Here is a 22,128-nt window from a genome sequence, read left to right as displayed (position 1 = left end):
GACTGGTGAAAGAGAAGCACATGAATTGGGCAGAGACAGAGCAACACTCTGCTGATCGGAAAACATAAATAGGTGAATATTTTCATTCCTCACCAACAGACCTACATACTAACAGCCCCATCCCTTTGTTTAACTTCCTCAGGTACGTGCTGCAGGATGGGAGCCCTTATCTGCGCTCCATGAAACAGATGTCAAAGGAGAAGCTTAAAGCGAGGCGCAGCAGAACTGCGTTTGAAGAAGTAGAGGAAGACCTGAGGCTCTCCCTTCACCTCCAGCACCAGGATTCTGTCAGAGATGCAGTGCCAGACCAACAGTTGGATTTCAAGCAGCTCCTGGCCCGCTATAAAGGTAATGTGTTTCCTGGGGGAATATTACGGTTATGTCATAGGGAACCAGTTTCCCCCCGCCGCCCCCCACTGTGATCCAGAGGAAGAAAAACGTGGCTCTTGTTTCACAGCTACATTGTCTTTAATGCATCAGAACAACCTTAAACTTGGAAAAAAAATAGCAGTTTCAACACATATTAGACGTAATTGTTATTATATTTACATATAGGTGTTTTCTGATTATAAAAGAAATGTTTATTATAGAAAAATTGGGAAGTAGTGAAATACAAGTATATTCCTTAGTATTTTGTAACTTTTTATTTTGATATGATTGCAAATTCATAATAAAAGCTGGCAGGACCATACAATGAACTCTCATATATCCTTTACCCCAGCTCACCAATTATTATTTTGCTTCATTTCCTTTATCATTTGCACTGTGCACACGTTATATGTTTTTTTCTTGAACCCTTTGAGTAGGTTGCAGATATCATGTCCTTTAATCCCTCGTATATGAGTACATATTTCCTTCTCTTTTTTCTTTTTTAATGTTTATTTACGTATTTTGAGAGAGAAAAAGAGAGAGCACACACGCGCCTGCAAGCAGGGGAGGATCAGAGAAAGGAGAGAGAGAACCCCAAGCAGGCTCTGCACTGTCAGCACAGAGCCTGATGCAGGGCTCAAACCCATGAACTGGGAGATCATGATCTGAGCTGAAGTCAAGAACAGACATATGTATTTCTTAAGAGCATAAGCACAGGACATGATCAAAATGAAGACATTTAACTAATATAATACTATTATTTAATACATAGTCACTATTCTAATTTGCCAGTTATCTCAAAAATGTCCTTTATTGCTATTTTTTTCTGGCCCAGAATCCAACCCACAATTATGTATTGCATTCATTGTTGTGTGTCTTTAGTTTCTTTTGATCTGGAAAAACTCCCCAGCCTTTATTTTTCTTTTAAGATCTTGACATTTTTTAGGAGTTTGGGCCAGTTATTTTCTAAAATATCCCTTCATTTAGATTTGTCTAATGTCTCCCCATGATTAAATTTAGGTTAGAAAACCCAACCTTTTGGGTTTCATTTTTGGTTAGAAAACCACACTGGGGCGCCTGGGTGGCTCGGTCGGTTAAGCGTCCGACTTCGGCTCAGGTCATGATCTCACGGTCTGTGAGTTCGAGCCCCGTATCGGGCTCTGTGCTGACAGCTCGGAGCCTGGAGCCTGTTTCAGATTCTGTGTCTCCCTCTCTCTCTGCCCCTCCCCTGTTCATGCTCTGTCTCTCTCTGTCTCAAAAATAAATAAACATTAAAAAAAAAGAAAAAAAAGAAAACCACAGAAACAATGTTGAGTCCTTTTTGGCACATCGTATCAGGAGGCATATGACATTGGTTTGTCCCTTTATTGGCAGTGTTGTTTTTGATCACTTGGTTAAGGAGATGTTGGCTATGTGTCTCCCCTGTGTAGGTCACTGTTTGTTCCCTTTATAGTTAATAAGTCATTTGTGGAGAGATATTTGAAGACTTTTTAAATAGCCTCTAAAATCCTCAAAATGTCATCCACTAGTTTTAGCATTACTCACAGGCTTTCAGATAGCGTCTTTTGTGGGTCCATCCTATACTGAGCATTTCTTTATGTGTTCTTAGCTGATCCCTCCTCCTATGCCAGGTCCCACCTAACTGTTCTTTGTTCCTAGATAGTCTTCTGTGCATATGAGCTGAGCTAAACACACAGACACGGCAACATTACTACTGTTGCTTTCTTCCTTAAAGCCTAGACCAGAGACATGTCTCAACTGCCCTCCCTGCTCTTTTCCCTGGACTGCCACCCCAACTCCTCTAGCCCTTCCAAAAAAACAAAAGTGCTTACCTTTCAAGGAGTAAGAGCCTGCATCCCCCTGTTCTATAGGAGAAGAAGCAAATGAGTTTTCCTTTTTCTCCTTCCGTCGAAGACTATCTTCCCAGTCCTGTGCGGGGAGTGGTAATCATCCAGGAATTAGGGGATTAGCTATTATTCTGCTGTTCAGAAAGATACGCATAGCTCCTAAATATTTCACTTAATCTTCCCAACATCCTGAGAACTAAGGTTGAGAGTATGAACTTGCATCATACAGACCTGGGTTCAACTTGCTCCCTCAGAATTCCTCAAGCAAGTCGCTTGTCTTCTCTGTACCTCAGTTTCCTAATCTATAAAATGGAGTTGTTTAGGGAGTTAAATGAGATAATACAAATCCACAGCACGGTGCCCATCTAGTCAATACACATTAGTAATTTTAGCTGAAATATGTCTGAGTCAAAAGTTTGTGTTCCTTCTGTACATCATACCAGCTGATAATTCCCATTTCCTTATTCTACTAAATTATGGAACAGGAAAACCCCTTTGGTTTCTCTTTTGAAATTTCGGAATTTTCTTTAAAAATTATGATGGGATCTAAGCCAGGCCTTTCCAATTTCAAGCACACAGTTTACCAAAGTTCAGAAAGCACTTTTGAGAATTCCTTTCTGAGGGGGGAGGAGGATAGAAGATTTGGGGTCATGAAACCCGGCTCTGTCACTAGCTTCTCTTTCCCTATAACAAAAAGACTAAATCTGGTTGATCTCAAGGCTCTCTCATTTTTCAGAAAATCAAGATAGTTTCTGAGTTGAACTCTTAAAACTTTTTCTAGTTAAAAAAAGTAATAATCAGTCCTTTTAAGTAGTAAAAACTGCCCGACTATAAAAACTTTCTTTTATTTATTATTTCTTTAATTTCTTTTATTACATTTATTTATTTTTGATAGAGAGAGACAGAGCACAAGTGGGGGAGGGGCAGAGAGAGAAGGAGACACAGAATCTGAAGCAGGCTTCAGGCTCCGAGCAAGAATTCAGCGCAGAGCCTGACACGGGGTTCAAACCCACAAACCGTGAGATCATGACCTGAGCCGAAGTCCGACACTTAACCAACTGGGCCACTGAGGTGCCCCTTTGCTTTTATTTTTTTAAAGTTTTGTTTTGTTTTTTAATTTTTGGGAAAGACAGAGAGAGTGCAAGCAGGGGAGGGGCAGAGAGAGAGGAAGAGTCTCAAGCGGGCTTCCTGCTGTCAGGGCAGAGCCCGACATGGGCTCGAATTCCTGAAACTGTGAGATCATGACCTGAACCCAAATCAAGAGTCAGATGCTTAACCAACTGAGCCTCCAAGGAGCCCCTGAAAATATTTGTTTAATGTTTATTTTGGGGGAGGGGGGGCAGAGAGAGAGGGAGACAGAGGATCTGAAGCAGGCTGTGCACCATCAGTGAAGAGCCTGATGCAGGGATAAACCCACAGACCACGAGAAACCAAGAGTGGGACACTTAACCTTCACCGACTGAGCCACCTAGGTGCCCCTAAAAATTTTTTTAAAAAACGATTTCACTTCTCTTTTTTTCTGTTAGCTGATCTTTTCTCCTTTTTGAAAAAAAAGGTCTAGCTTTTTGGGGGCTCCTGGACAGTTCAGTGGGTTAAGCATTCAACTCTTGACCTCAGCTCATGTCTTGATCTCAGGGTCATAAGTTCAAGCCCTGCACTGGGCTCCACGCTGAGCATGAAGCTTAACTTAAAAAAAAAAAAGAAAAGTCAAGTCTAGCTTTTTGGAATCTTGACAGATAAAAATGATTCCTTCTCTGCCTTCCACACCCCACCACACCCTTATTTATATAACCTGTTTCTTTCTTTCATTTTTGACCCACACAGGCTCCACACTGTAGAACAACATTGTTTAGAAACTGCTTTTGCCCCTTTTCAAACTTTTTAGCCTAATATAGGAAACTTCTCTTCCATGATACTACCTGCAGCTATTTTGTTCTAGTTAGACTATATTTAGGGTGATGGGCTATTAAGAGGACCCAAGAAGAAAGGCCAGTAGTCTTTAGAGAGTTAGACTCCCAAGAATATGCTATTTGTTTTTAAAAGAGCCCAAGCTTATAGCTCTTATAGCCCAAGCACAAAGAACTGTGTCTTTCACTAGGCCTCAGATAGATTCGGAGGAGACTAGAAACCCTTGAACTAGAAGTCTGAGGATAGCCTTCAGGAGTTGTTAGTGAAGCCGTTAAAATCACATGTATTTTTCAGGGAAGATCCAAAGCTTGTGTGGGGCATGTGGGTGGCTCAGTCGGTTAAGCTTCGGGCTGTTGATTTTGGTTCAGGTCATGATCTCATGGTTCGAGGGTTCAAACCCTGTTCTGGGCTCTGCACGGCTGGTGCAGAGCCTGCTTTGGATTCTGTCTCTCCCTCTCTCTCTGCCCCTCCCCTGCTCACACTCTCTCTCAAAATAAACTTTGGGTGGGGGGGCGGGAAAGAGTCACTGTTGTGAAGATGTCAGTGAAAGCTTTGGTCTCTGTTGATTTCCCTGGATTACTATTGCCTGGACTTCCATCTGATCTGACTCATGACTTGATTGAATCTAGAAGGGGTTTCTAAAGTGTATTTGTCTTTGAATTTTGTTCCTGGGATTTAAATGGTCACTAAGTGTGTGATGGGTAAAAGTGGGGGAGGAAGAAAGGAAACAGCAGCCTATCTGAGCCTTTCCAGCAGGGTCAGGAGCCTGTTCTTTGAGTCCTTGTTCAAGCAAAAAGTTCTCCTAGTAAACGTGTACTTTCTGAGCGACTGAAAGAAACCAAGTCATTTCAGTGCATCAGTGTCAACATCTGTGTTGGCAATTCAAGGTGAGACCCACCTAGTTCACAGGCATCACTGTCTTTAATAAGGTTTAGTTATCCTTCTGATTTTTATCTTTCTTTCAGGGGTTAGCAAATCAGTCATCAAAACTATGTCCATCATGGATTTTGAAAAGGTTAATCTGGAATTAATAGAGGCCTTGTTAGAGTGGATCGTGGATGGAAAGCACTCCTACCCTCCAGGTAATCGCTTCTTCATTTGTGTGGGAGACGGCAAAAGGAAGGCGGCTCACTTAGATGATGGGTGCTGTGGGAGTGACCTCCCTTCCTGGAGCCGTCACCCCCACCCTCACTTTTTCACTGACAGTTGTATGTAAAGTTGCTTATTAGGCTTTTCAGGGGGGAGGATTTTACCTTTTACTTTTCGAGGTTCACCTGCTGCTTTCACTCAGCACTCTTTTGTTCCCGCCGGGCAAAAAGATGTTAACAACACAAAGTCCACAAGGAGGAAGTTTGAAAAGAAGGTCTGGGTGATCCACATATTAAACACCTAGCCCCAGGCTAAATGGGAGTCTGCTAATGAGTGTTTGATGCACATGAAGGTCACAGGGCAGGGGGGTTAAGAGAACAGGCTCTCGAGTCTGATAAAGTCCTAGCTCTCCTACTCAGGAACTGTGTAGTCACAGGTAGAGAGCCCTTATCTTTGCTATGCCTCAGTTTCCTTGTTTGTGAAATGAAGACATTATAATAAGTCCTCCGACATGAAGCTATTTTGAGGATTAAAAGAAACCATTGTATGGGGTCCCCGGCTCCTGTCTGGCTCAGTCAGTGGAGCACAGGACTCTTGATCTCAGGGCTGTGAGTTCAAGCCTCACACTGGGTGTAGAGATTACTTAAAGATAAAATCTTTAAAAAAAAAAGAAAAAGAAAGGAAGAAAGAAAGAAACCATATGTAAAGCACTTGGCACAGTGCCTGGCTTGCAGTTAATGCCCATCGATACTCCGCCTAAAAACGATACCGTTGCGATGATAACGTATTTCGTCGTTATTATTCCTATGATCGTTGCTACTACTGTGACGCAGAGCAACGACTACTTTCCCCTTACTCGCCGTCGTCCTAGGCAGTCCCTCATCCCCCAAATCTCGTAACTGAATCCGTCACATCATTCAGGTTTCTGCCAAACATTTTCTCTTCAGAGGAGTCTTCTCTGAACTCTTACTCTATCGTGATATCCAAGAGTGATTTTCATTTTCATCGTAGCACCACGCACTATCCAGAAGCATAGTTCTGCTTACTGACGGTCTCCTTCAATAGCATGTAAACTGCTCAAGAATGTGGATTTATCAGGCACCACTGTGTTCCTCAGACCCTAGGGCAGTACCTGGAATATTTGCTGCCTGAATAGATACAGCCACTGTTGGGTGATCATAAGTTGAACGACAGATCAAACACTTACCTCATGTGCTCACTGCACAGCGCTTAAGAGAAATGGGAGTGGCTGTCCTCCACCGCTTAGACTTTAATCATTACGTGATATTTCCTGAAGAGACGTATGAGCCACGCAAAAGGATTGAAGTACCTTGTGGTCATCTCGGGCGGTTAGTCCGTGTTTGCTAATGCATTATCACTGGTCTAAATATCTTGTTTCATCCCAAAGGAAAAGACTATTGTTGAAAAAAATCAGGTATGGTGGACAAAAGAACTGCTAGAAAATTACCTGAATTCAAAGCAGAGTAGATGTAGTGAGTGGGGGCGCTGACATATTTGTGAATGTTAAAGGGACACCTCTTCCCCGGCTCAGCGGGAAGAGCATATATCACTTCTGATTTCGGGGTCTTGAGTTTAAGCCCACATTGAGTATAGAGCTTACTTTAAAAAACAAACAAACAAACAAAAAAAGATAACCACTGATACAAATGGCCAAGCTGTGAGGGCAGAGCACATCAGGAGGCACATAAAAATATGGACAGGAGCACCTGGGTGGCTTTGACTCTTGATTTCGGTTCAGGTCATGATCCCAGGGTTGTGGGATCAAGCACTACATCGGGCTCTGCACTAAGCATGAAGCCTGCTTAAGATTCTCTTTGTCCTTCTCCCCTGCTTGTGCTTTCTCTGTCTCTTAAAGATAGATACAGATATAGATACAGATACAGATACAGATATAGATGATATAGATATAGATATAGGGAGAGGGGAGGGAGAGGGGAGAGGGGAGAGGGTTCCAGAAACCCAGGTTTGTGTCCAAGCCCCACTCTCATTAACTCTGTCGCCTGGCTGAGTTATTGAGTCACTTTAAAGGTACTAATAACCTTCTTAATGAGTGGCCATGAGGATCAAATGAGACAATGTATGTAAACATACTTTGTATACTATGAGGTGTTTGAAACTAACCCTCAAAGATGTCTTTTGCCCTCTTCGGAGTTCCATTTTCATAATAACTTAGTTTCCTTATTTACTTAGTAGAGCAAATAACTGTGATAAATAATAGGTCCTGAGTTCCTTGTGGGCAGATTTTTGGTTTATATTCCATTGTACCTAGCACAGAGCGGACATAGGCCCCCAATAAATATTTGTAGGATTAAAGGGAGGGGCTAGTGAAGATGGTGTCAATTTCCTCTTTGAAAAAGCTCAGAAGAAGGTGACTTGCTGAGTGGCCACTCTTGGCACAGAAATATTCTGTAATCGGTTATCACTGCTTATTTTCTTTAATTAAAAGTTAAAAGCCCATAAAACCTTCAATAGGGCATGGCCAGTTAATGTGCTGCCTCTCTAACATCTATCTGAATTTAGATTATCAGGTTGACCAGCCAATTTTCTTTTCTTTTTCTCATTTCCAGTAAAATGTTTATGGGTTTTATTTACTAACAGAGAGAAGAGTCTTCCTGTCTTATAAGATTAGAAGGATAACTCTTCCTATAGAAACAGAATGTCAGTGCCCAGTGCACTAAAGAAGTATATTTATTTTTTTTTATAAATTTTTTTTTTTTAACGCTTTATTTATTTTTGAGACAGAGAGAGACAGAGCATGAACGGGGGAGGGGCAGAGAGAGAGGGAGACACAGAATCCGAAGCAGGCTCCAGGCTCCGAGCCGTCAGCCCAGAGCCCGACGCGGGGCTCGAACTCACAGACCGCGAGATCATGACCTGAGCCGAAGTCGGCCGCTCAACTGACTGAGCCACCCAGGCGCCCCTAAAGAAGTATATTTAAAGAGCTTTGCTGATGAGAGGTGCCTGGATGGTTCAGTCAGTTAACTGGTTAACCGTCCAACTTCAGCTCAGGTCATGATCTCACAGTTTGTGAGTTCGAGCCCCGCGTCAGGCTCTGTGCTGACAGCTCAGAGCCTGGAGCCTACTTCGGATTCTGTCTCCCTCATTCTCTGCCCCTCCCTTGCTCACATGCTGTCTCCCTCTGTCTCTCAAAACTGAATAAACGTTAAAAGAATTAAAAAGAGCTTTGCTAATGATTCTTATATGGCCTAAAGTGTTATATTTTTCTACACTTCAGTTTTCCTCTTGTAGAAAGGTAAATCAGAAAATGGATAAAAAACAGTGTCATCCATTTAAATCCTTGGGGACTTTTTAAAAAAAAAGAAAATTGATAGTGAGAAATCTCAGATTATTACATTTTTTAAAGTTTAAAATAGCTCTATAATCCATATTAGTTTTTCCTTTTTTGCATCTGTCAGATCGATTCTTTTTATATACCCAGGGGCTATACTTGTATTTTTACCGGGACTAGCAGAAATCAAAATGCTATATGAACAGCTACAGTCCAATTCTCTTTTCAACAACAGACGCAGTAATCGGTAAGTTAATTGCTTTCTGTAGCCTTAACCATCTGCAGTTGTATTGTATGCAAAGATGAATAACCAGAATGGTCTGTGACAGTCATCACCCTCTTTAGACCATGGTGTCACTGCTCGAGAATATGTCTGTTTATGCCAGCTGGAAGTAGACAAACCTATTTGTTCCAGATAATCAATCATTCCCATTCCATTAAATAAAAATTTTTCTCTTCACTTAGCGTAGTGACTCAGCAAAATTGCATGTAATTTCAGTTGCCAGATGGGGGGTGGGGAGGGATGGGAGAAGCCAGTGTAAGTAACAACAAAGAAATGTTACCATTTGAGAAAAAAATAATTTGCAACAGTTCCTTTTCCAGTAGCAAGACGTGTGTTTTTATATCTAAAGCGACAGCTACTAAAGAGATAAACACTCCCAGGAATATAGGAATATCTTGGTTTAGCTCACATCACTACCTCTGCCTCTGGTTCTCTGGATATAAAGGTAGAGGAAAAATGATTCTCTCCTGGTTAGTGTGCGAGGCTTGTTACTTATAGAATATCAGCTATACAGTTCCCTTGATTACTTACTACTGAGTTACATTCCAATTTTTCCCAAGTCAGTGCAAGGTTTCTAGTTCATAGAGCCGAGTCAACATTTTGTAAGGCTCAGAAAGAACCTTCTCATTTAGAAGAGCTGGACCCTGAGGGCAGGTTCTAGAGAAGCTGCTGATACTTGGAGTTCTATTGTTAATTTTAATAGAAATTCACCCACCATTAATCCAGTTCCAGCCTTTTGTGCCAGAATATTAAATGTGCGTTTGTTTCCTTCCAGATGCGTGGTTCACCCACTTCATTCATCTTTATCCAGTGAAGAGCAGCAGGCTGTGTTTGTAAAACCCCCTGTGGGTGTAACTAAGATTATAATTTCTACCAACATTGCTGAGACATCCATAACCATTGATGATGTTGTCTATGTCATCGATTCTGGGAAAATGAAAGAAAAGAGGTATTCTCTTTTGGCAATGTGAGAGAGGGGCTAATGATGCATTAGAGTGCCACGGCTGTTAATGGCTGATGCTTTTGAGCTACATGGGTTACCATTTGGAAAAATATTTTATGGAAACCGCATATGGGTATATATGAGTGATTCTATACCAGGACCATAGTCTTAAAGTCAAACAGAGGTGGAAGGTTTAAGGCTTTCCCTTGGAAGTAATTAATTATTTTTCGTCTTTTTCCATATGCTTTACATGTGCTTGAATGAAAAAGATGGAATGATATGGGAGGTGATGGGTGTGTTAATTAATTTGATTGTGGAAATCATTCCATAATGCATACATATATCAAAACCACTTTGTACACCTATGTCCAGTTTTTATTTGTCAAAATAAACCATGAAAAAGAATAAAGAGAGAAAAGGTTGGGGCACCTAGGTTGCTCAGTCGGTTAAACATCCGGCTCTTGATTGTGGCTCAGATCATGATCTCACGGTTCGTGAGTTCAAGCCCCACGTCAGGCTCTGTGCTGACGGAGCCTGCTTGGGATTCTCTGTCTTTCCCTCTCTCTCTGCTCCTCCCCTGCTTGCTCTCTCTCTAAATAAGTAAAATAAACTTAAAAAAAGAGAAAAGGTTGCATAAAGGAACTATGTGTAGTAGCATTTGATACCACTTAAAACAGCACTGTGTGCTCCCTCCAGGGGCTGAACTATTCCCGGAACACACAGGACACTGTCCTTCTTTGGACGTGAGGTAGTTCATTTGTTCTGTCCGTGCTAGGTCGGGTCTTACCCATGTTTTTATAAAAAACTCTTCTCTACATTTTCTTTTTCTTATAGATATGATGCCAGCAAAGGGATGGAAAGCCTAGAGGATACTTTTGTCTCTCAAGCCAATGCTCTGCAAAGAAAAGGTCGAGCGGGCCGTGTTGCCTCTGGGGTCTGCTTCCATTTATTTACCAGCCATCACTTCAATCACCAGCTCTTAAAGCAGCAGCTACCAGAAATACAAAGAGTGCCATTGGAACAGCTGTGTCTGAGGTACATCTTGATCTTTCTGTTCTGCTTCCAGAAGGTCTACATGTTTCTCACCCTAAGTTCCGTGGGTTTATTTTTCTTAGTAGAAGACATTTTGCCAAGAGTGGGCATGGATGAACTCATTCATTTGCAAAAAAGGAGCTGTTCACTGTTGCTTTTACCATTGGATTTAAATTTTTGCACACGAAGACCTCTTACATTGCAAACAATGGCCCTAAAATAGAGCTTAAGAATACATTTGGAAGTCAGGAAAGTGATCTAATTTATCAAGAAATTTCTGCTAGGGGCAATACCAATATTGAATCATCAAAGGTCAAAAGTCTACAGCCTCGTGATCAGAGCAAAGTGAACAAAAACAACTCGAAAACACCATTATTTAGCTGATAAACAAACAAGAACAAATATCATAAAAGAGGATTTAATGAATGAATGATCAAACTCAGTGTTACTGAAGCTAGGGAACATTTGGTTCAACCTTCCTGAAAATGTGGTTGGTGTTATGTAAGAACTCAAACCATCCATGCCCTCTGACCCAGTCCCTATGAGGGAATATGCCCATGAAATAATAACCCAAAGCAAATTACTTATACAAAGATGTTATAGCTCTCCTCTTATCCAGCAGGTATATTTTGAAAGCCTTCCATTTGCCAGGGGTTGGGCTGAGCCCTAGAGCTACTGTAGGATTACAAGACCCAGGCCCTGCTTTTAAGTGTCCACAGTCAGGTCTTAAGAAGTTGGGCAGGCACATACCTTACTAAGGTAGTAATAGTGCAGATGAGGAGTGAAGGGACTTGAGAAAACTTTGGAAGTGGAATGACCCACGAGAGGGGACGAGAGAGGGGAAATGTAATATATGTGGCACATATGATTTAAAAACAACTCAGATATGCAGCAGTGGGGAAATAGGCAAATTATATAGGCCAACATGGTTCATCTTTTTTTCTTATCTTTTTTTTTTTTTCATTTAAAGTCTAAGTAAGTGGATTACTGTCCATGCATGTCTTAAAGTGAAATATCTAGGGGGTTGAAGTGGGAGAAAGCTAGGTACCAAATGCATATACATTAGTAAAAATTAGTAAAAAATTAGTAAAAATAAACAACTATGTTTCTAGGTTGACAGCTTAAAAAGGAATTATAAGTGAAATAAATAGATTTTGTATATATATATATATATATATATATATATATATATATTCTGAAAACTGCTTCAATTCATAATTTAAAAGAGTAGCTAGCTCTTCAAGGCAAGACACATTGCAGATTAAGCTTATCAGCAGTTACGGTACAATTTCAGATGTGGGAAAGAGTAAATGGATCATTTGACTTGTTTCATAATTTGAACCCATATTTGATAGAGAGAAGCATTTTGAAAGTTTATAGACAGAATTTTATCCTGAATCCCCATAAGTTTCAGGGTAGGATTTGAAAGTGTTTCTATAATTTATTGCTAGAACTACAAGACATAGAGTTGTTTTTTTTTTTTTTAATGTATTTCACCTAGCATGGTCTAGCTTATGAAAGCCTGTGCCTTGGAAGTTGGCAACTATTTTCGTTCAAGAAAGAAGCTTGTTCCTCTGTGTCATCTCTCCAGAAATAAAATGGACGCATTATGTTTTTTTTTCTTTTTGTAGAATTAAAATTTTAGAGATGTTTAGCACTCACAGTCTCCAGTCTGTTTTCTCTCGGCTCATTGAGCCGCCGCACCCAGATTCTCTCCGTGCCTCAAAAATACGATTACGAGACTTAGGAGCATTAACTCCAGATGAAAAGCTGACCCCTCTAGGGTATCACCTGGCCTCCCTGCCGGTGGACGTGAGAATCGGCAAACTGATGCTGTTTGGGTCTATCTTCCGCTGCTTGGATCCTGCCCTCACCATTGCCGCCAGCTTGGCTTTTAAGTCTCCTTTTGTAAGTAAACAACATTCACTGAAACTGGAGTCCATAGGTCTCTAAGGGGACCATGGGGCCTTCAGGGTTATGTGATCCTCCTAACATGTTTTCTTGTGAGGGTGATATATGGGAATTCTTCAGGTCACAATGTCTTTAACTTTTGTCTGATCCTCAAAGAAATCCATGCCCCAAGTAAAGATTAAGAACTGAAGATCCAACTTACTGAAATAACATAAATGTGCTTTTTATGGTATCCACTATCCTTGCTCATTAAAGAAAAATCAGAATGGGGCGCCTGGGTGGCTCAGTCAGTTAAGCGTCTGACTTCGGCTCAGGTCATGATCTCATGGTTCATGGGTTTGAGCCCCACGTCAGGTTCTGTGCAGACAGCTCAGAGCCTGGAGCCTGCTTCGGATTCTGTGTCTCCCTCTCTCTGCCCCTCCCCCACTTGCACTGTGTCTCGCTTTCTCAGAAAATAAACATTTTTTTTAAATTAAAAAAAAAAAAAAAGAAAGAAAAATCAGAAAATGCAAGCAAGCGAAAGGTGCCCCTGCATAAAATACACTGGATCCCTGTTTTTGTTTGTTTGTTTGTTTGCAGACAGAGTATGAGCAGGTAGGGACAGAGAGAGAGGGAGAGAGAGAATCTCAAGCAGGCTCCGCGCTGTCAGTGTAGAGCCCAACAGGGGGCTCAAACCCACAAATTACGAGGTCACCACCTGAGCCGAAACTGAGTCAGATGCTTAGTTGACTGACCCAGGCTCCCCAGATCACTTTTTTAAAACAGCATTATTGAGGGGCGCCTGGGTGGCTTGGTCGGTTAAGCGTCCGACTTCAGCTCAGGTCGTGATCTCACGGTCCGTGAGTTCGAGCCCCGCGTCGGGCTCTGTGCTGACAGCTCAGAGCCTGGAGCCTGTTTCGGATTCTGTGTCTCCCTCTCTCTCTGCTCCTCCCCTGTTCATGCTCTGTCTCTCTCTGTCTCAAAAATAAATAAAGGTTAAAAAATTTTAAAAAAATAAATAAATAAAACAGCATCATTGAAATATAATTCGCCCATTTAAGTTGTACATTCAGAAGTTTTTAATATTATGCAGTCCTCGCCATCGTCAGTTTTAGAACATTTTTAGTACCTCATAAAGAAACCCCTCAGCAGTCACTCCCTCTTTCCCCTCAAAACCCTCATCCACTGCAGCCCTAGGCACCCACCAGTTTGCTTTCTGCCTTCACAGATGGACCTCCTCTAGACATTTCGTATTAGTAAAATAATATAATGTATGTTCTTTTGTGATTGGCTTCTTCACTTAGCATAATGCTTTTAAGGTACATCTATGTTATAGCATGAATCAGTCTTCATTCCTTTACCAAACAATACTCCTGTGAATGGACATACCTCATTTTATCTGTCTAGCACTGATGGACACTTGGGATTGTTTCCACCTTTGCCTGTAAACATTCATGTACACATTTTTATGTAGAGATATGTTTTCATTTGTCTTGGGTATTCAGAGGACAGTTACTTGATCAAATATGGTAACTCTTCGAGGAACTTCCAGACTCTTTTTCCAGAGTAGCTGCATATTACATTCCACCAGCATTTTATCAAGGTTGCAATTTTTCCACATCTTCACCAACAGTTGTTATTATCTAACATTTTTATTATAATCATCCTAGGGGGTGTGAATTTGTGGTTTTGATTTGTATTTCCCCAATAGCTAATGATAGAGAACATTTTTTCATTTGCTTATTTGCCATTTGTATATCTTCTTTCAAGAAATGTCTGTGTAGATCCTTTGCCCATTTGTTGTTGTTGTTGTTGTTGTTGTTGTTTTTTAACGTTTATTTATTTTTGAGACAGGGAGAGACAGAGCATGAACGGGGGAGGGTCAGAGAGAGAGGGAGACACAGAATCCGAAACAGGCTCCAGGCCCTGAGCTGTCAGCACAGAACCTGACGCGGGGCTCAAACTCACGGACCGCGAGATCATGACCTGAGCCAAAGTCGGATGCTTAACCGACTGAGCCACCCAGGCGCCCCCTTTTGCCCATTTTTAAATTGCGTTATTCATCTTTTTATTACTGATTCATAAGAGTTCTTTATACATTTTGGATACAGGTCTCTTATCAGACATATGATCTACAAATATTTTCTCCCATTCTGTGGGTTACCTTTCTTACTTTCTTGATATGTCCTTTGAAACCCAGAAGTTTTTAACTTTGATGAAGTCCAATTTATCCAGTTTTTTGTTCCTCAAGCTTCCACTGCCATAGTTAAAGAATCCATTGCCAAAATGGCTGAAGGGGAACGGAAGTTACTGGCTTCCACTTACAGAATGAGTAAGTCATGGGAATAAAAGGCAGGGCATAAGGAATATAGTCAATGACATTGTAATAGCATTGTCTAGTGACAGATGGTAGGTATACTTGTAGTGAGCATAGCATAATGTATATCGATTATTGACTTGTCAAATCACTGTGTTGTATACCTGAAACTAATGTAGCATTGTGTCAACTACACTAAAAAAAAAAAAAAAAAATCCATTTCCAGATCCAAAGTCATGAAGATTTATCCCATTTATCCCTACATTTTTTTCTAAGAGTATTATAGTTTTAGCTCTTACATTATAGTCTTTGGTCTATTTTTTTTTTAAGTGTTTATTTATTTTTGAGAGAAAGACAGAGTGCAAGTGAGAGAAGGGCAGAGAGAGAGAGAGAGAGAGAGAGAGAGCGAGAGAGCGGGGGAGGGAAACACAGAATCTGAAACAGGCTCCAGGCTCCAAGCTGTCAGCACAGAGTTCATTGCGGGGCTCGAACTTATGAAGCATGCAATCATTACCTGAGCCAAAGTCGGACGCTTAACCGACTAGGCCACCCAGGTGCCTTGGTCTTTGGTCAATTTTGAGTTAATTTTGTATACGGCATGAGGTAAGAGCCCAACTTCATTCTTTTGCATATGACTGTACAGTTGTCCCAGTTCCATTTGTTGAAAAAGACTATTCTTTCACCATTGAATGGTCTTGGCATTCTTGTCAAAAATCAGTTGACCACTGGGGCGCACTTGACTGATTCGGGAGAGTATGTGACTCTCGATCTCACGGTCATGAATTCGAGCCCCGTGTTGGGTGTAGAGATTACTAAAAATAAATAAATAATTAATTAATTAGTTGACCATAAATATATGGGTTTATATCTGGACTGTCAATTCTATTCCATTGAGTAGAATGTCTGTCCTTATGCTGGTACCACACTATCTTGATTATTCTAGTTTTATAGTGTGTTTTGAAATTTAAAAATGTGAGTCTTCCACATTTTATCATTTCTTTTTATCATTCTGGTAGGAATTTTTACACCTATATTCATAAGAGGTATTAGTCTATAGGAAAAAAGACATTAGTTATGGGTATGGAAGTAGGGGAGACTCAAGCATAAAAGATGAGTGAATAAGAAATTGTAAAATAAAGATACCACAGAGTTAACAATTTTTTTTTAAGTTTGTTTTGAGAGAGAGACAGAGCACACACAGGCAGAACAGAGAGAGAGAGACAGAGAGAGAGAGAGAGAGAGAGAGAGAGAGAGAGAGAATCCCAAGCAGGCTCCGCATGGGGCTCAACCTCATGAACCATGAGATCATGACCTGAGATGAAATCAACAGTCGGATGTTTAAGTGACTGAGCCACCCAGGCGCCCCAAAACGAACAGAATGTTAGAGTTTAGATCTGGCTTTTAGAATGAGTGGCTCTTTGATGACATGACGACATCTTGGCACAAGGAACTAAAAGACCCGCCAGAGTTTGGTTTGCATGGGCAGAGAGACTCAAGGGCAATAGGACTATTAGCTTGCCAGTTACCACCACACTTGCCTTTAATCAGCCACTCACTGTCTACTTTGTGATCCGCACAAAACACTTCCCAAGGCATCTGGCTTCAGCCATGGGAAAGTGCCATTAGAAACCTCAGGTAGGGGCGCCTGGGTGGCTCAGTCAGGAAAAGCATGCAACTTCTGATCTAGGGGTTGTAAATTTGAGTCCTCTGTTGGGTGTAGAGATTATCTGAAAATAAAATCTTGAGCCGCCTGGGTGGCTCAGTCAGTTAAGCATCCAACACTTGGTTTCCGCTCAGGTCATGATCTCATGGTTGGTAAGACTGAGCCCCGCATCAGGCTCTGTGCTGACAGTGCAGAGCCTGCTTGGGATTCTCTCTCTCTCCCTCTCTCTCTGCCCCTCACTCCCTTGTATGTGCTTTCTCTCTCTCTCTCTCTCTCTCTCTCTCTCTCTCTCTCTCTCTCTCACAGAATAAATAAATAAACTTAAAAAAATAAAATAAAAGGCAGTGATTATTTAAAAAAAAAAAAAAAAAGAAAAGAAACCTCAGGTAAAATGTGCCCTTCAAACCTGGTTTTCCTCATTTAGGTGTCTCCCTGGGATAAAAAAGAGGAAGCTAACCAGAAAAAGCTAGAATTTGCATTTGCCAACAGTGATTATCTGGCCCTTCTGCGAGCATATAAGGTAAGTATCTAACCTCATAGCTGAGGTATATTACCACAATTGGCAGCAAAGACAGAGTAAGTTCACTTATATTTTCTTCAAAACTTAGGGATGGCAGCTAAGTACGAAAGAAGGCATGCGTGCAAGTTACAATTACTGCAGACAGAACTTCCTGTCCGGAAGAGTTCTTCAGGTGAGTTGTTTCTGTGGCAGTTTGTTTGTGTTCGTTTTATTGCAGGGGCACACCAGAGGGTGTTGTAGCTTTGTCTTATTTGTCCTCCCTTGACATTGAAAGTGTTATTTCTGGAATACGCTTGGCTTTAGCAGCTGTGTAAAACACACTCCTATTTCACGTCCTCTCACATGAGGCCTTCTGTGCTGAACCGTCCAACTGACCCATTTTACTTCTTTTCACTGAATTTGTGTTTACTTACATGGAGGATAGAATATAGGCACTCTGCAGATCACTGCTTACTGGAAGTTAGCTTTTTCAGTGACTATACCAGGCTTGCTTGCTTTCTTTCTTTCTTTCTTTCTTTCTTTCTTTCTTTCTTTTTTTTAAATGTTTATTTATTTTTGAGAGAGAGAGGGAGAGGATTTGAAGCAGGCTCTGCACTGTCAGCAGGCTCCAACTCATGAACCGCAAGATCATGACCCGAGCCAGTCAGACTCTTAACCGACTGAGCCACCCAGGAGCCCTTATACCAGGCATTCTTAACCTGTGTCCATAAACCCCTGAAATTGTACACAAAAGTATATGCTTGTACATATGTGCTTTATTCTGGAGAGAGGGACCATAGCTTTCATGATGTTCTCAAAGTGGACAGTGAGCATCCCAAACTCTTCACCTTCTCCTCAAAACCAGACAACGAATACTGAACTGGATTTTAATTTTTCTTATGACCGTCAGAGGCTACGATGTCAATAACGAGTGCACAAGAAAGAGAAAGTTTATTATCTTGTAATAGTAGAGAGGGTTCTGTCTTCTGTTGTGAGGGTGTTGTAGGCCCCTTTCCAAAGTGGTCTGCGAAGCCAGACTAATGCTGGTACACATCTTTGTAAAGCATCTGTTTTACTCCAAGATTTTGAGGCTGGGAAGGGGAAGGACTTTTTTGTTGTTGTTGTTAAGTTAGCTAACATACAGTATAGTCTTGGCTTCAGGAGTAGAATCCCATGATTCATCACTTACATCCAACACCCAGTGCTCGTCCCAACAAGTGCCCTCCTCAATGCCCATCACCCATCTTCCCCCGCCTCCCCGACACCCCCACCCCTATCAACCCTCAGTCTGTTCTCTGTATTTAAGAGTCTCTTATGGTTTGCCTCCCTCTCTGTTTGTATCTTATTTTTCCTTCAAGGGGAAGGAGTTTATTTTCATATTAAAAGACGTCTTGGAGTAGAACACAAAATTTATGTCCTTAGTACTTACCACTGCCTGGATATTTATCTCTCTACCCCACAAGCTCCGTCAGAGCAGAGACCTTACCGTATTCCCAGCGCCAGAACTTTGCTTAACACATAGCTGGCACCCAGTAAAGATTCACTGAAGAAATGAGTGAGTGAGTGAATTTGGTTATTTACAATGAAGTAAGAGACCTCAGGAGCATTCCACTGTTTGCCTTCATTCTCTGCCTGGAGGTGAGGCATCAGGAGAGGAGAAAAGCTCTAGATACATTCTAAGTTCATCAAAAGCAGTCATTGTCAATCACAATAGATTCATAAAGTAAATAAGTAAACACACTCAGGCTCACCCCAGGCCACTTACACCTGGATCTCTGTGGGTAGAGCCTAAGCATCTGTTGATGTCTGTTGGGCACCCCAGGTGATAGTATGCAGCTGGCATTGAGAACCACTGGTCTGAAGGGTGTGTTATATGTGAGGTGCAGTAATAGATCTTTCCTCAAGTCATTAACATTTAAGTGTAAAGCGATACTTCTTTTAAATTACACCTCTTACTGGGCGCCTGGGTGGCTCAGTCGGTTAAGCATCCGACTTCGGCTCAGGTCATGGTCTCATAGTTTGTGAGTTCGAGCCCCACATCCGGCTCTGTGCTGACAGCCCAGGGCCTGGAGCCTGGTTCGGATTCTGCATCTCCTTCCTTCTCTACCCCTCACCCACTCACTCTCTCTCTCCCTCTCTCTCAAAAATAAACATTAAAAAAAATGACATTTCTTACTAAATTTATTTATTCATTTTCTTCAGGATGCCCATCAGAGTTCCCTCTTCTCACTAAAGACATTAAGATTAAGACTGTCAAAAAAGGGGGGGGGGGTGCCTGGGTGGCTCAGTCAGTTGAGCGTCCGATTTAGGCTCAGGTCATGATCTTATGGTTCATGAGTTAGAGCCCCACATCGGGCTGTATGCTGACAGCTCAGAGCCTGGAGCCTGCTTCGGATTCCTTGTATCCCTCTCTGCCCCTCCCCAACTCATGCTCTGTCTCTCGTTCAAAAACACACATTAAAAAAAAAAAAAAAAGATTAGCAATTAAAACCTTGTCATGATAGAGAAGTCCTAGCTCTATTTTGCCGTATTATCCATGCGTACTTGAGATATTCCAAGAAAATACTTGAACTGTCATCAGGAGACAAGATAGTGCTTAGCTCTCAGTTCCTTTGACGGTTCTAACCTCTTCCCCATCATCTGATACATAGCCTATGCTTAAACAGAAGCCAGAAGAAAAAGAGGTCTGTTCTTTTCTTTCTCACACTTGTGCTCAGTTACACAGGGGGACATCTAAATCTAAACCACTTAATAATATCCTCATTCCTAGGAAGAGATGTGAGCCAGAGACATCACAAGGTAATAGAAAGTAAGTTCTATTACTTACTTTCTAAGTAAGCTGGGTGAGTGAGCTGGGTGTCCTGCACACATTGAGAGAGCACACTCTAGGCTCCGGTAAGGAACTACGAGGATCTGAGCAGAAATGCAAGTTGGAAAAAGCAGATGATGTCACGGCACCTTGAGCTGGGGTCAAAGTAAACTACAAACAAAGTAAACTACATTTTTTGCTGTCCTGAGAATTTCCAGGAAGTCAGACCTACCCCAGATCCAATGAATGTGTTTTTTTAAATGTGACTAAGTCAAATAAATGATCCTTGGGTTTTATGAAGTTGGTGAATGTCTGTGTAACTCTTTTCACTCTCTCTGCCGATTTGCCTAAGTGAAAACTGCCCTTCTGGAAATGACCAGACAAGATAATCTTCGTACCTATTTGGTGAACCCAGATGAGCCTCATTACTAGCCACTGAAGCAAAGACCCTGCATTTACCTTTGATTTGCTGATGCCTGTGCTTGAATATTTTTTCCCACTTCTTTCAGGAAATGGCCAGCCTCAAACGACAATTCACTGAACTGTTATCAGACATCGGCTTTGTAAAGGAGGGACTCAGAGCAAGGGAAATTGAGAAAAGGGCCCAAGCAGGAGATGGTATCTTGGATGCCACAGGCGAAGAGGTAAAGAATGTGTAGTTAGTGCTGTTATTTCTCTTTAATCAGCACAGGAACATTGGTAGGTCTTATTCATTTAAGCACTAGGAGCAGTGGGCTTAGTGACATTCTTGATTTTCTTTCCACAATAAGTGTCAGGTAAACACTCCAAAAAACAAAAGGGTTTTTTTTTTGTTGTTAATTGTTGCTATTTTTTTAACATGTTTTCTAATTTATTTTTGAGGGAGAGAGCGAGAGCAAGGGAGGGGTGGGGGGAGGGGGGGACAGAGGATCTGAAGCGAGCTCCATACTGACAGCAGTGAGCCTGATGCTAGGCTCGAACCCACAAACCTGAGCCGAAGTCGGACACTCAACCGACTGGGCCACCCAGGGCTCCTGTTGCTACTATTTTTGTTTTTAAATTTTCATGCTGGTTCTTGATAAGCCCATAAGAGGTGAAACATGTTTCAGTAATGTCTTCTTAAATCACACCAGCCTTTTTCCAACCAAGGATAGTTTTTTCTGTGACCACAGGAAGAACACTTCTTCAAGATGAACCTGATGCCCCGCGGTTCTCAGTGCAGTTAGTACTTTCTGCAGATTATGACCATCTCCTGAACCAGAGTCTGTCTCCACAGATCCTTAGGAGCACTGGCTTTGTAATTGCTTTGCAGAGACCCAGAGTTAACTGTGGGCTTCTTGGAGTGGGCCCTATATGCATATGGTTTTTTACTTTACCTTGTTTTTTACTTAGAAAGGAAGAGTTTTTCCAGCACAAGGATAGAAATGAGGTATTTTTGTTTTGTTTTGTTTTGTTTTGTTTTAAGATAGAAAGCAAGTGAAATGTGATGATAAGTTCCAGGGTACAAACAGAAGTGGCCACATTACTTATAAGATCAATGCTGTCTTTCCCTCCTAGGCAAACTCAAATGCTGAGAACCCCAAGCTGATATCAGCAATGCTGTGTGCTGCTCTTTATCCAAATGTAGTGCAGGTAACAAAACATTTTTCCCGGGTCCTCCCACTTCTTTGATTCGTAGCCAAGGGACTTAAGTTAAGACATACACATTAATCACCTTAAAGAGATACACACACACACACACACACACACACACACACACACACACACACACAAAGAGCCTTTTAAACTTTGTATACATTTCCAGTGCTTCAGTTATCCAAATGTGTTAAGATAACATTGTTCAAGAACACATTTATTGTATAAAATGAGGTGCTTGTTTTGAATCCTTCTGACATACTAGAAATTTAAATGGACATAAATGTTATCCTGTCGGGCAACGTGTACATAACTAGCCTTTTATGTTAGGTAGAAACTTGATTCTACTACAGTTTTCCTTACGGTCTCTACTCTGCACTACGGTTAGGTAGGAACAAAATCAAACAAGTCAGTGCTTTGCCATGGGACCACTTGTGGCCATCTTTCTGGAAAACCCTACCTGTATGTGCTGTCGGACTTTTACCTGAGTTTTAATTATCCAGCCCTTGTCAAACTTAGAAAGACTGAATTTGTGAGAGTACTAAATTGTTTTTC

General features: G+C 41.4%; 1 protein-coding gene across 4 annotated transcripts in view; it reads left to right on the top strand.

The window, feature by feature from the left end:
- The window catches only part of DHX57 (DExH-box helicase 57), a 55,427-nt gene that overhangs the window by 27,393 nt on the left and 5,906 nt on the right, over positions 1 to 22,128 (top strand). For all 4 annotated transcript variants that reach the window (XR_009248369.1, XM_058683091.1, XM_058683089.1 and 1 more), the window contains exons 12-21: positions 143 to 348; positions 5,090 to 5,206; positions 8,674 to 8,770; positions 9,582 to 9,755; positions 10,584 to 10,784; positions 12,413 to 12,689; positions 17,076 to 17,171; positions 17,260 to 17,343; positions 20,469 to 20,603; positions 21,496 to 21,570. Coding sequence is in view for 3 of the 4 variants with exons in the window: in XM_058683091.1 (XP_058539074.1) it covers positions 143 to 348; positions 5,090 to 5,206; positions 8,674 to 8,770; positions 9,582 to 9,755; positions 10,584 to 10,784; positions 12,413 to 12,689; positions 17,076 to 17,171; positions 17,260 to 17,343; positions 20,469 to 20,603; positions 21,496 to 21,570 (1,462 nt within the window). In the remaining variant the exon portion in view is untranslated. The remainder of the gene's footprint in view (positions 1 to 142; positions 349 to 5,089; positions 5,207 to 8,673; positions 8,771 to 9,581; positions 9,756 to 10,583; positions 10,785 to 12,412; positions 12,690 to 17,075; positions 17,172 to 17,259; positions 17,344 to 20,468; positions 20,604 to 21,495; positions 21,571 to 22,128) is intronic.

The sequence above is a fragment of the Neofelis nebulosa genome, chromosome 9 (assembly GCF_028018385.1).
Source record: "Neofelis nebulosa isolate mNeoNeb1 chromosome 9, mNeoNeb1.pri, whole genome shotgun sequence".
Taxonomy (NCBI): Eukaryota; Metazoa; Chordata; class Mammalia; order Carnivora; family Felidae; genus Neofelis; species Neofelis nebulosa.
Note: the sequence above shows the minus strand (reverse complement) of the source record. Positions and strands in the feature narration are given on the sequence as shown.